We start from the raw sequence: 14,309 nt of genomic DNA on the forward strand, positions 1-14,309 counted from the left end.
AGTATTCACATACACATTGTTTAGACATACATTAGCATGCTCAAAATTCACAGTTATGTCTGAAAATATTTAGATTTCTCTAAAGATGGACCCAAAGTATGGCTCTATATTTTCAAAGCTATGTAATGAATGCATTTGAGTTGTAGAAGATAAAAAGGGGCATCACATGGCACAGCACATTGCGTCACAGTGGAAATTAAGGTCTATATGGAAATGCTGGAAGAGACTGGCCATCAATAAGGTACTGCTGTCCTTTAGAATATGTCTGTGATGATGTGTCGGACTATTTCATTAATCTGAATATTGATCAAGTGTCTAGCACATGAGGATGTTTAAAGTGCTATACACCATTTTGTTCAAATCTGCAAATCCAAGGTCTATAGACGACATGACGGATGTGAAATAAAGTTGATGACGGAGATGGCGTCATTTACAAGTTATGAGGGACTGAAGCCAGGCGAGGCTGTGTGAGACACGGTAATCACATGCTCCGTTCCTCCCTGGCTGAGCTTCTCTGCACTCCGCAGGCCGCCGTAAAGCCTTTCTTCCACTGATGCCACCAGTTTGTCTGTCAGGCTGCTCTCTGCCTGCAGGGAAACCTCTGATAGGATAGCTTGACTACTGTTGTTGTTTCTGTTGTCTACTTTTGGATCCATGTGGCCTGGCTGTGCAGTCACAGTGGTTGGCGACTGGCTGCTTGTGCTTTTTGTGTCTATATTTGTAGAAACTTGGCAACCATCGGCCTCACAGTCCAACTCTGCACCACTCTTTGTCGCGTTGGTGCCTTCAGAGGTTGTGTTGGCTGTATTATCGGAGGCTCCCCCGGTAACTCCTTCACCTGATGAGTCTTTGTTCTCTGCGTTTTCTTTGGCTGCTTCCTCACAAGCCGCAACTTCGCTGGCTTCTTCATCAGCAGCGCTTGCTATACGTGAGAGTGTGCTGTGATATCTGGTGTCCAGTGGGTACCCGGCGCTGTCCCCTCTCCGCAGTGGAGTAAACCTCTGCCTCTCCAAAGATGGGGAGTACCTACCCCCTGCGCCTGACCCTGGGTCACTGTATTGCTTGTGTCTCTGCCACTGCTTCCGGAGGTGAACTCTGGATCGGTGCCTGGAACGCAGCGGCGAGTCCTGCTGGTCGAACCGTGGATCATGACGGAGAAACTCGTTGAAAAGATCATCCGTCTTCTCATCGATGCTGTAGTCACGGCGGCGGAGGCGAGGTCGGTGAGGACTAGAGGTCTGAGGGACTGGCTTAATCAGCGGTGACATTAGCGTTGATTGTGATTCTGGAGGTTTCTGAGGATGAAGGGATTTCATGAGTTGATATGGTTCTTGGAGGGTGAGCGACTGGCTGCCAGTTTGAGGTCTCTCCTTTAGTTTGTCTCCTTTGTCTGTGCTGTCCGCCATCTCATCCTCCAGCTCCTCCTGAAACAGCCGGGTGTCGATGCTCTCACACACTGAACCTTTCCTCCCCGAGCTGGTGAAGAACATCCTCCTCTCAGATGCCGTCTTCCCTCGAGGGGCTCCAGGAGTCCCGAAAATGCGCATCTCCTCTGGTGCTCTGGTTGGTGCTTCAATGGAGGCGTAGCCACTGTCCATCTGAAGCAGTTTCCGGTTTCCTGTTTCCGCCTCACCTTCTCCTCCAACTCCACTTCCCATTTCACTGTCCCCTCCTGACGCTCCTCTAATGCCTCCCACCAACACCTCTCCATCCCCTTCACCTTCAGGCTCATCATCCAGGTCTTGGGACAAGCAGCTGTCCAGGCCAGAGCGTGCTCCTGCACCCCCTATGGACGACACACTGTCTGCATCACTGCGGATGGACTCCCGGTCCGTACTGCTCTGGTCTGAGGAGGCGTATTGCTCCAGAGAGGCTCGCAAGCTCCAAATGTCTCTGTAAAGGGAGGGAGGGGCCTCCATGCTCTCCTGGCGGATCATGAAGGAAAGACAAGAACCTGAATCCGTCCTTCGTCTGGCCTCAGCTCCCAACACTACCTCATCTCCTTCATCTACCTCCGTCTCACTCTTTTTCCTCACATCTGATGTCACATCGTCTGTCTTTGTGTCTTCAAACCTTTCCTGAATGTCAGCTTCTCGTTGTGGCCCAAACAAGTCATCTTCTAGAGATTCAAGCCAGACTGCGGCTTCTGTCCTTTGAACTGCACCTAACGTTGTTTCTTTCTCTACTCTTGATCCATTGTGCATGGCTTCCTCTTGTCTTTGGACATGACAATCATCTGTTGGCAAACCAGGTTCCTCTTTCCTGGTACCTACCTCCACCATGGCCTCCAGCTGTAGCCTGAACAGAAGAAGCAGTTTGTTAATCAATAATAGTTTAAAAACTTCAGTGCAAGCCTTAAGATTATGGGAAGGGATGTACCTGCTGAGGAAGACTGAGGATGTCGATGCATTGGCGGGGTGAGACAGAGACTCTGCAGACAGGGACTGGAGGCCACTGGTTTGGATGGGAGTGTGTGGGAAAGACTCAATGTCATCTTTCAGAGGAGAAGAGTCGTCTTCAGTGTGATCAGTTGTTTCACTTGCTGCTCTCTGTCTCTGGAAGGGCCTTCTCTTGGGGGATCCTGGTGCAAGAAAATCATACATAATAACTGGTTTAATACCATTTTCCTTGCAGGTTTTTAAAATTCAATCTCAACACAGATGTACGAACCTTTGGCATCTAGACTGGCAGCCCGGTGGCTGCTGTCGAACTTCCACCTCCTGAAGTAAGGCCCGGCCCCCTCCAGACTCGCATGGCGCCGCAGTTTAGAGAAGAAATGTAGAACTGAAGTCTGGCCTGGAGCTTGAGTCAACTCTCCTCCCATTCCCTGTTCACTCTCAGCCTCTGCCCTGTCCCCGATAGCCTCTATCTGACAGGAGAGATGAAGGGAGAGGAGGAAGGAGAGAGGTGATGAGACATTAAGGAGCGGTTGAGGCAGAGGATCTGAGATGAATCGTGACGGGCAGAGGCAAAGCCCTCAGGGGACAGCAGTTTGTCATATTGTCACTCTGTTGCAGTGATGACTGATGTCAGAGAGCATCAGTAGGTTTGAGCCGGTGGCAGCTGCTTTTCACAGCTCTGTTTATGTGTGAAACAAATGGATCAATCTGCACTGAAGAAGCTCTCCGTGCAAACGTGTTTCTGGCTAAAATGCATGAATGCAGGTTTACCGAGCTTTAAATGTGACTATAAAAAGCAATTACTGGTTGACAGATTTGTTATCTACATGAAAATGTTCTTTCAAGCACAACCTAAAACATGAGAAAAATGTCAATTATGACTTGAAGCTTTTCTCACAGGCATTCCTGAGAGTTTAACCCTGAAATGCTGCAGTTTTATTTGAGGCAAGTCTACCAAATAAAATGTTGGTTTTGTCCTTAGAACAAAAAAAAAACACAACAAAACAGTATCTCATTCCATATTGAGGAAGGATAAAAAGAACAGGAGTCCGCCATGCTGGTGGATCTTTGAGGTCAGGCACAGTGATACTTTGAGCTAAATGCTAATATGAGCATGCTAACATGCTGATGTTAACAGGTATGATATTTGCCATATTACTATTTACCATTTTACTTTAGCATTTTGCAGGTATTTTGTTATCCAGTATTGAACATATTGAATTTTTGACCTGATAATGACGCTAAAGAAAAACTAATCATAATGATTAGTAATGATTAATAACCAAAGGGTCACATGAATGTCTGGATCAAATTTATCTACCAATTTTCATTTGTGGTTTTAGTGATGCGAGGGGAGAAGTGAGGTGAACACCAAAGTCAGTATGGGGTCAAAAATGTTTACATTTTAGAGATGGAAAGTCAACTAAAAACTGTAAAAAATTTACTGTCTGAGAGCGTGTGCGCTGTGTTTTCATGGCTGATGAGGGCTGTATGGGTCCCTGGTCCAGGATGATGGAGTGGTGTGGGTCTCCGGGCAGACCTCCACTGAGACTCTGTACCATCCAGTCAGGGACTCTTCTCTCAGTGGGCTGGAGAGAGAAAACAACGCAGGTTAGAGAAAATAAACAACTGATTGAATCAGATATGAAAGATAAATTACACCCAGAATCGAGTCACCTGGTAGATGGTGAGAGGCAGTTTGGGAGCTCGAGTCTCGCTGATGTTTAGGGTGCTGCTCTCTGTTGAGTCACACTCCATTATGGTGAGGATCTTCAGGTCACATGGGGCCGGAGGCAGGTGGAGGTGGGTCAGCCGAGCCTTTTTCAGGTGGTGAAAGTCTCCCTCAGTGAGAGTGTACCTGAAGAAGAGGAGAGGAGGACGACTCATCAAATCTAATTCGACACAGGCACAAAAATTCACCTCAGCTCAGTTGAACTGTACCTGCGTCCTTTGTCCTGCGTCGTCTTCTCCTGTTCATAAAGTGCAGATTCATTGAAGGAGACTCTGCGGCCAGTAGACCCAGTGGAGACGAATCGCTCCGACTCTCCATCGTGACAGCTCGAAGCTGAGAGAGCGTCTGATTCATCCAGACGAATGGTGATCTCTAAGTGACAAAGAGGACAAGGACAAACAGGGAGAGAAATGATGAAGTTAGTAAAAAACACTGGGCCAGAATATATGGCCTAAAAAGAAAACACAGCTCTGACCTTGGGTGGGCTGAGAATCTTCAGCGTAAGTGGTGTTTGTCTTTTCAGGGTCATCGCTCGCTCTGAAAGGAGGAAATTCGTTTTACTCTTTATGCTCGTTCACGGAAACAAAAATGGCTCGTCACACTTATCACAGCTTTCAATTTCATATTCATTACAGCTTTAATCCACTTCTGTCAAAATCACGCCGGCTCCTGTAATCCCCGGGTGTTTGCAGATGAACTTGACCTGCCAGTCGCACACAGTGTGTCACTTTCTGTGCGTACCTGGAGTAGCGTCGTCCACCCATGCAGCAGCGGTGACAGAAGAGCAGCAGCAGGGAGAGCAGGACCAGCGTCCCCCCGGCGAAAACACTCAGCAGCACCAATAGCAGCACATAGTTCTCCACCTGGCCCGCCGACAGAGGCACATCCTGAAAGGTTGCAACCAAGAACAGAGGTTAGGACCCCGCAGCAAGTATACTATGCCTTGACTACAATTTGGAAGTACTTTATTTGAGTATTTACACTTTATGCAGCTGTATACTCACTACATTAACTCCACCACATTAATTTGATGCTATAGTTGCTACTTGCTACAGTTTAAGGGTGGGTTCACAAATGTATAAGTCTGTCCTAATGAACACTGACACTTTTTTCTCTTCTTTAATCATTCCTCCTGTTCATACTGGCCATAAGAAGATCTTTTCATAATGCACTTTCAATGTAAGTGATGGGGGACAAAGTGATAGCCCTCCTACAGTGCAAAAATGTATTTAAAAGTTTATTTGAAGCTAATATGAAGCTTAAGCTGTCTGAATTAATCAAATCACATATATATCTTTCAAAGTTAGTTTTCTGTGCCAAATTCCCTTTTACACTGCAGCTAAAATGGAAACCCCTGTTAACTAGCTTAGACAGCTGAAGCCTCATATTATCATCAGATAAACTTTCAATTTTTTTTCTCAAAACGAGGACTTTGGACTTTGTGCTCCATCACTTCTGTTCATAAGCACATTAAGAAGGGACATTTTAACCTGTCCTTAAAGATTTTACATACAATCAACTCATAAAATGTGGTGCATTAGATATAGCATCAAAATGCTGCTTACATATCTATGCATCAGTAATAATAATCAGATATTAAAATATAATGTATAAAGTAACAATCTGAGAGGGTTCGTTTTTCATATTGACTGCTATTACTTTTGAAGCTCAAGTACATTTTGTTAATCATACTTTATCTTAAAACTACATTAATAGATTTTGTTATCCAAGCTATAAACACAGTCAGATATTATTTATCACCCGATGAATGTAGTGTGTTAGAAAACAGTTGCTGATTTACTTATCCAGCAGACATAAGTAACAGCAGCATCTGTTTGGAATCGTGTTTGTGTCCATCTGAGGAATGTAAGTCCAACATTAACTTTTATCTTTGTGTTGGTCTCCACTTCCGAGGATAATATCAGATTGTTTTGACACTAGATGCTCCACTATACTCGCCAGCTATTTTCACTAACTTTGTGTTTTTGTATTTCCATTGAGTTATTCTACGTTTTACATTGAGTTCTTCTTCCACGTCTTCATCCTTTACCGTATAAAGATGGAAAATCTGTAATACCACTTTAAGAATTAAATTATTTGATTATGTGTTGCCTAAATTAAGTCTTGATCTGAAGGTGGAGATAATGAACGCACACAGTTTGTCCTATTTACTGTCACATTAAAGCCTACATGCTATTTTTGAGGATTTTCTTTCCTTTTTAAAATGTCCTTAGTTTTATAGTCTTCTATCATCATACCACACAGCATGTGTAGCTGTCCAGCAAAAAAATCAACATACCAATAAGAAGTTGTTTCATAAAGCAGCTGGTGTTACTTTAATATTTGTTACTTGTATTAAGTCAGGTTCATGCAGAAACCCAGAAACGGGGCACTTCACTTTAAACAGTGAGTTTAATTTACTTACCCTTATTTACTTTACTTCCCTCAGAGTGGAAGTTTTATTCATGATTCTTTCTCAGGATGTTTTTGGTACTGTAGTAGTGATGTCAGCATTAACCTGTGTCCTTGTATACTTCAATTCAATACTTTGTTGCCATTTTAACATGTTGATTGAAATTTGGTGCAGTGCAGCTCAAAATATTGTACAGTACATGCAAATACATATAATTTCTTCCATACCTAATAATTATAAAAAGTACACAAGTAAAAGGCAACAAGAAAAAAGAGCAAAACAGTCCCACTTCACCTACTGATCTCAGTCATTTCATGCCAACCTAATCACGGACATAGATTAAAAAGGATGTTTTTTTTGTAGTCATTGTTTGTTGAATGCTGCACAGGGTCATTAAAGATGTACTTCTCTCCAAGAAAGAAGAAATAAAAATACTCCCTTCTCTCACGTCACTTAGCCATAAAACCTCAACATCCACACACACACACACACACACACACACACACACACACACATACAAACACCAATCAGTCTTCATAATCCTAGACTACTTCCTCTCTAATAGTTTTTAAGAAAAAGATATACTGAAATGAGGCCATATATTAACTTAAGAGATAAAAATAGAGCACAGCTTTTCCTCACTGACAAGAACAACATTTGATACTGATGGAAAATATTAAATGTGTCACGAAGTATCAGCCAAAACTCACATGAGACAAACCCTGCTACTCACCGTACTCTGTCATTGTTTGTGTTGTACAACATTAATTTGATTCCCATTGCTTGTATTCATATGACAGTATTGGAGCTCATAACTCATTCCTTTAATGGGACAATAACACAGATGCTTACATATCTCTGTTGTCATGTGTGTTCTTGTGAGCTCGGTGGCTGCATAAGTCCTGCTGGGACAGTAATTGATTCTTCTCCCTTTGAGATTTGGAGCAATGAGGAATCTCTTTGTCACATTACGCTGGCAGCTAAGGCGCTGTAATATTTAATAAGAAGTGGAATTAACACTGAAAGACCATCTTATGTCCCTGCCTCCTCACAATAATTTTTATCAACGGACAAACTCATATACATCCCGCCTGCTCATGAACACACATACAGAGAGAGAGACAGCACAACTGTTCTCCTCTCTGATTAATACTCTCAGTCTTGGCTGAGTGAGCCTGGGGATGCTAATCGAAACGTCAGCGAGAGCCTTAATTCAATTTCCCAGCTCTTCTCAATGAGGGGGAAATGAGGCCTCCGCAGGCTAAAAATGGAAATCAGAGGAGGAGGATGAAGAGGAGGAGGAGGATGCAGACGCACATGAGCAATCCCCACACCAGACTTTCCTGGCTCTTTTCTGATGTCACAGTTAAAAAAGAAAGTGGAAATAATTGGGTACTTTTCACCCACAATTATGGAATATTCATCCATTGCAACATTTAGCGTAATGTATGAAAATATGAAAGGTGGATGCACATAGCTTTGAGGGAAACCGTGCATTGAGTGATAATGGCAAGAGGATGGGAAGCTCCTCACAAAGTATAGTCCAACCTTTTAGATGATGGTCATTATTAAATAAGTCTTAAAACCAAAAGCCTGCTGCTGACTGAACATACAGACATGCAGTGGAGGATGGAGCAAGACAAAAAGATAGCAGAGGCGGAGGTGTGTTGGTGTGAGAAAGAGCAAAAACAGTTGGTTTTCTGTTCCCACAAGACAAAACATAAATCTGTCTGATTAGAAAAAGCTTTCAAAAAAAGAAAAGAATGTAAGTTATGTGTGTTGGCACACAAGAAAACTTCTCCATTTCCATTCAACCCCAAACCAGCTTCAGGCCAGAACTTGCTAAAATGAGCAGTCTGTCACACACACACACACACACACACACACACACACACACACACACACACACACACACACACACACACCACACACACATTCACACACACTGAGGGAGAGTTTGTCTGTAGCTTAATGAAATCTGCTGTTTTTACAAGCTCAGCCAAACATTAAGAGCAACACAATCAATCAGCTGCAGCAGCGGAGCCTCGTGGCAGTCTTCAGGCCATGTTTGTAACACACACTGTAGAGGCAAACAACAGTCAGCTCTCTGTCTACACGGGGACAGCTTTAACTGTCGGGTAATCACCACTGCTGGCTCAGATCTCAGATATCCCCTCCACCCTGTCCTCCAGAGACTACATGGCACACAAAGCCAGCAGCATACTCAATCCGGTTTTTGAGTCAAATCCGCTTTGGAAACAGATCAGGCTGCCCTCCACTACTGCTGCACCTGAGATACAATTCATGTGACTGGAACACAGTGGTATCACCCACACTGCCCACTCTGTCTTTTTTTTTTCTATTTGGTATCCAAAAACCTGGACCTCAACCTGCTCTGTTTTATTTTCAAAGGTGAAGTCATCATACAACAGACTACAGATGGATCTGAAGGTGTGAGCGGTATGTGTTGATGGTGTTGGACAGAGAGGGAGGGGTGGACGCAGCGGTACTCACAGTGGAGTTCTCAGTCAGACTTGTCAGAACAGGCAAATCATTGCTCATGGTCCAGGTCAGCGTGGGTGAACCCTGCAGAGGATGACAAAAGTGAAGAACGTCAGACAGACCTGCCATTTTCTTTTGAGACAATAATGGTTTCTGTTATTGTGCGTACTGATTGAGAGGAAATAAGCCTTCATGTACGCTGCTCCCTCTGATGGGAAAATGTTACGCAGAAATAAAACTTGAGTAACCAATTGTATGTAAGTAGGCTGTATGTACTGTAAGCCTTTAATTCTCTATGAAGTGGCAGCAAGCCAATCTGCCTGTCAGTGCTGCTAAACTAACATTTGGTTGGAATATTAGGATTTATTGTGATCAACTGTAATATCTGTAAGTATAGTTTATTATAGCTGTTATATTCTTTATCAATCCTGCTTGATCCTTGATTCTTTTTATATTTATTTATTCATTATAATTCTGTTTATGTTTTGTAACCTCTGTGTTTAAAAAAGGGAGATTTATACTCTCAGAGAGGCTGTTTCCTGCTTAACTAATGATGCCAAAGTGCAGGGGGACCTGGCAGTCCTTGTTGATTGGATTGTGATCCTTTTTGTGTCACAATCACTAGAGGGACATATATATTAACTGAGGGCAGGGCTGTAGATGTCTTGCATTGGGGTATTTTAATAATAGGGTTAGGGTTAGTAATAGAATTTCTAGGCAAATTACACACAATGTTTTTAAAGATTATTCTGATGTTCTTTCAAGGCATTATCTTCGAATTTTTTAGTCATAAAAAATTAAACTAAAAGACGTCAGAATGATCTTCCTGGGAATGTGGAGAATTATTTTAAACTATTTAGATCATGTGGCGACATCAAATAATATAATCTGAAAAATGTGTCAAACATTTTAGAGGACTGAGGTCATGTTTGGAGTTTGGAGTATTTCTGGAGGTACTCCAGCAATTAAGTACTGCACCCTTGCAGCCAAGATATTCAGATTTTTAGTGCCTAATCTGGGTCAGGCTTCTGTAATGCAGCTCAGTTGTATCTTTCGTCAGACCCTCCCTGCCTGGTAAATGCCCACGTCTATCAAACTCCATGGTCCAGTTTGTAATGCAGGCTGTCTGTTCAACATTTAAAGTCTTGTATCCTAAACCATGATAACCCTAATGACATCACTGTGGTTATTTTTTTCGGTAGCTTCCTGCAGAGCCACAGAAAGCATTCAAAGGCTGAGTGAGCATACCATATAAAATCAGTTTAATTCCCCTTTAACATCCTGGAATAATGTAAACCCAGCTGTTGGGTAGATTGGGTAGGTTCTGGTTTGAGTACAAATGTGTTTATAGATACACTGTCTGACATCCTCTGAAGACGGACTATTAATGGCACAATAACCAAAGATCCTCCACTCTTATTTTCATCTCTCGCCTGTAGTCTCATCTCTGTAAAATGACGTTTTCTCATTGTGTGTGTGTGTGTGTGTGTGTGTGTGTGTGTGTGTGTGTGTGTGTGTGTGTGTGTGTGTGTGTGTGTGTGTGTGTGTGTGTGTGTGTGTGTGTGTGTGTGTGTGTCCAAGTGAGACAGAGACAGATCGAGAAGCGCTTTAAGGGACAGAAAAAGACAGAAGAGCTGACAGCACATAATTATTTACACCGAGCACAGCTTGTGTAACATCAGTATTGCGTTCCTCACACAGGCTAGTAACACAGCCGCACATTCCCACATCATGTGAGAGTCATTTTTATGTAATATCTCACTCATAGAAACAGCTCAAGGTAACCAGAAAGAGAATGCTTCTCTGATCAAAATGTAAAAAACGTGAAGATCTGAACACACACACATGCACAGCTTCATACATTCAATGCTTGCTCTGGTTCATGATCTCCAGTGATACAGGTTAATGCTCAGTTTCAATCAAAGAAAAATACTGTGATTTCAGAAAGTCGCTGCCAGAACAAGATTCTGCCTGATTTTTCTTTAGACACTGTCAAGGTCTCCCTAAAGATAGAACGGCTGAGCACATCTGTCTCTTTGCTGACTGAATAACAAACAGTTAAGATTGTATAAAGCTGCTTTTCAGAAGCATGAAATGTCTTGATCTTGGGCAACATACTATTGAAAGTCCTCAAAAAAAGTCCTTCCTTGAAGTCTTACATTTTTTAAACAAAATTTTAAATCAGAAGCCCTTTAAAATCAATTTTACTATTAACGACAAGAAATAAGCTGTTCAGCAGTTGATGAATTTGGACTGAAAATGAAGATCTACACATTCTTTCAATCAAACGCATTCGCTGCATCAGTGCTACAACAATGAAGCAGCAATTAAGACAATCTAAATGAAGCCACACTGCAATGTGTGTGTCAGTAATTACAAACACTACAAACCCACAAAGCATTAAATAGTGGAAGGCCTAAAGTTTCCAAAGTTACAACAAGCTGATTTTTGTTGAAATATGAATAAAATGATGCACATGACAGCAGTACGAGTCTTGAGTTTGGATATGTCGTGCACAATAGCCTTCACAATATGTATGTTTGACTTAAATGTCTGCAGAGTATGATGGGTGTCCACCCAAAAAGTGCAAAAATGGCAAATGAAGTTGTCAGCACTCCCAAATAAGTATAGCACTTTTAATAATGCACAGCAGCAGAAGGACACGGATGCGTTTCAGCCCTAATGCATTTTTAAAAGAGCTTATTTGCAAGTGCACACTACATGAGTATGTGTTATAGAATCAGACAGTGTGGAATAAGATCATCTACCCTTAAATCTACTGACAGGGAAATAAAACTAGGCTATGCTGATTTTAAATTTTATTTTTTGTTTGTTATATTATCATGATTATTATAATTATTATAGAATATATATATCCTTTGATTTAGTATTACTGTTATTGTTGTTGTTGTTATTGTTGCACTTCACTTCTTTTTTTTTTTACTTCACTAAAAAAAATGTATCCTGGTAATGGTGAGCTATAATGACTTATAGCTCCATCCTTTGATTGCCAGTAAATATTGACAGTAACCAGAGAAAAACTGAACACTGACCCCGACTGGCAGAGGGGAAAAAAATCCACATTATGTGTGTGTGTGCGTGTGCGTGCGTGTTAGTTCCTAGGGTCTAATGACATGTTACATTCTGTCATCATCATCTGGTTTTAACTGCAGGCTATACATCAGGACAGACACACACTTTCTAGTTCATTCCATCAGTGTGCTGTAATGATGCTGACGGTGTTCAAACCCTCATAAACAGCGTCAGCAGTACATATGAAGGGGAGGATGGAGGGATGGCACTGACTGCATCTATCATCCTGACGCGTGACTGGATGCGGATGCTCTCCAGATGTGCAGCAGGCTATCTTACGGTCTATACGGGCGGTGTTGGAGCAGCTTCCCTACAGCGAGCCGCTGCAGCCGGTGGCGCTCAGCAGCAGCAGCAGCAGCCTCAGAATCAGCAGCGGGAGCGTCATCTTCCTCTCTACTCCGAAAACTCGCCGGTCAGGGCTGTCCCACATCTCTGCGTCTTGAACTCTCAGCCTGCGGGCAATGATAAATCAATCACGACCGGTCTCTCTCTCTCACACACACACACACACACACACACACACACACACACACACACACACACACACACACACACACACACACACACACACACACACATATATATACACACACACACACACACTGGAGCCTTTCCTGTGCGGTCCGAGCATCTCTCACTAAATCAAATGCTGCTGTGATGCTCCAGAGCCGGCTGTGTCACAAATCCCTCAACTTACATAATGAAATAGTGCCACATTAAACACCGTGAGCACGCCTGCGGATCCGCTGACTGATGAAAAGATCGGACTCACCCAGCTGTAGACTCCGTGAGAAGCGGTCCGCAGGCTGCCTGCCCCGTCTGCATACTTTAATTCGGGCTTCAGATGAGGACTGTAGTTATGAATGAAACCACACGCGATTAGACACACCCACCGCCCGCTCCCTGACGCACCACGTGACCCGCACTGGTGATGATGATGGTGGTGATGATGTGAGATGGAGGAGAAAACCCGTCCTCATTCACATCACAGCTCATGAATGGCAGCGGCTGTGAGACCGATTGATTGGTGATCTATCTGATTGATTTGTTATCGATGACGCTCTAAATCAGTGTTTTAATATCAGTATTTTTCTGTGTTGAAATCTGCAGTTCTTGTTTTTTAGAGGCAAGGATGCACGAAGAATGAGTGTTGGAGACGCTTTGGAAGTCTCACGTTTCACCACATGGTGGCGACGTTGAACTGCTGGCATGCAGGAGGGCTCAGTTAGGCTAGATCCAGTCCAGACCCTCCCTCCATGAATGTAAGGAGGACCCCCAGCAAACTGAAAAAAACTGTTAAAATGTATTTGTAGTTTTTTGTGTGTCATACTGAAAACAGGGAGATGGACAAATAAGCTATTAAATTTAGTGCTAAATGAAAACCAGTCACATAAAAAATGCAAATGGACCACATGAATGTCAATAGTGTATGGGTCATAAGACAAATAGTTATAAAGACAGTAGGAAGGTATTTTACTTAAGTAAAAGCAGTAATACTACAATTTTAAAAACCCTACTCCATTATAAGTATAAATTATGCATTCAAATGTTATTTAAAGATCCCCTCCAATCAAAAGACAAAAAACAAACAAAGATACTGTGCTTGAAACAATAATGTGTGCCTCATACTGTTTTTCCACAAAATAAAGTATAGAATCCTTAAAATGGTATCTCCTAAAATAAACATATAGGCTATACTATATTTCATCTCAGAAGTTGCACTGCAGGACACCAGATGTCTCCTCCTGCACTGAAAAATCTATTGTCAGGTCTCAAATTTCCAATCACACTTATGTAAATTGAATACCAGACCAGGATTGGATTCAAACTTAGTTGTGATATCTCAAATCGTGCTCGTCAGGCCCACCCCTTAAATCAAATTTCCAGAGAGCACAGAGCTGCAGAAATGGCTCGTATTGGTTTGCATGGTTGTTAGCAGCATTGATCAACCTCTAACCCTGACTACTTAAGATTTCTGTCCAGTTGACTAAGTCTTATCTTGGGACTCCTCTATAGATGTAGTTTGTCTGTTTGTGCACAGATGATTTGGGCTCTGTGCAACTTTATTATGGCAGTGTTTGTATCGAGCCAAATTCAGAGCATAAGTCCTTTTCCATGAGGTATTTATGTGTTTAAATTTTGTCTATTATTTCTTTGGTCCCCTTTTGTA

The 14,309-nt window shown here is 42.5% G+C and overlaps 1 protein-coding gene across 1 annotated transcript; it reads right to left on the minus strand.

Annotated features, from left to right (window-relative positions):
• Positions 1–437: 437 nt before the first annotated feature.
• Positions 438–9,175, minus strand: LOC133990817 (uncharacterized). The gene is made up of 9 exons (XM_062429224.1): positions 9,059–9,175; positions 4,873–5,018; positions 4,607–4,668; positions 4,341–4,503; positions 4,077–4,257; positions 3,845–3,988; positions 2,671–2,869; positions 2,380–2,581; positions 438–2,298 (listed from the first exon to the last, which is right to left on the minus strand). Exons 1-9 carry the CDS (start codon positions 9,173–9,175, stop codon positions 438–440), a joined length of 3,075 nt encoding a protein of 1,024 aa, XP_062285208.1.
• Positions 9,176–14,309: the final 5,134 nt, after the last annotated feature.

This window comes from Scomber scombrus, chromosome 11 (assembly GCF_963691925.1).
Source record: "Scomber scombrus chromosome 11, fScoSco1.1, whole genome shotgun sequence".
NCBI classification, from domain to species: Eukaryota; Metazoa; Chordata; class Actinopteri; order Scombriformes; family Scombridae; genus Scomber; species Scomber scombrus.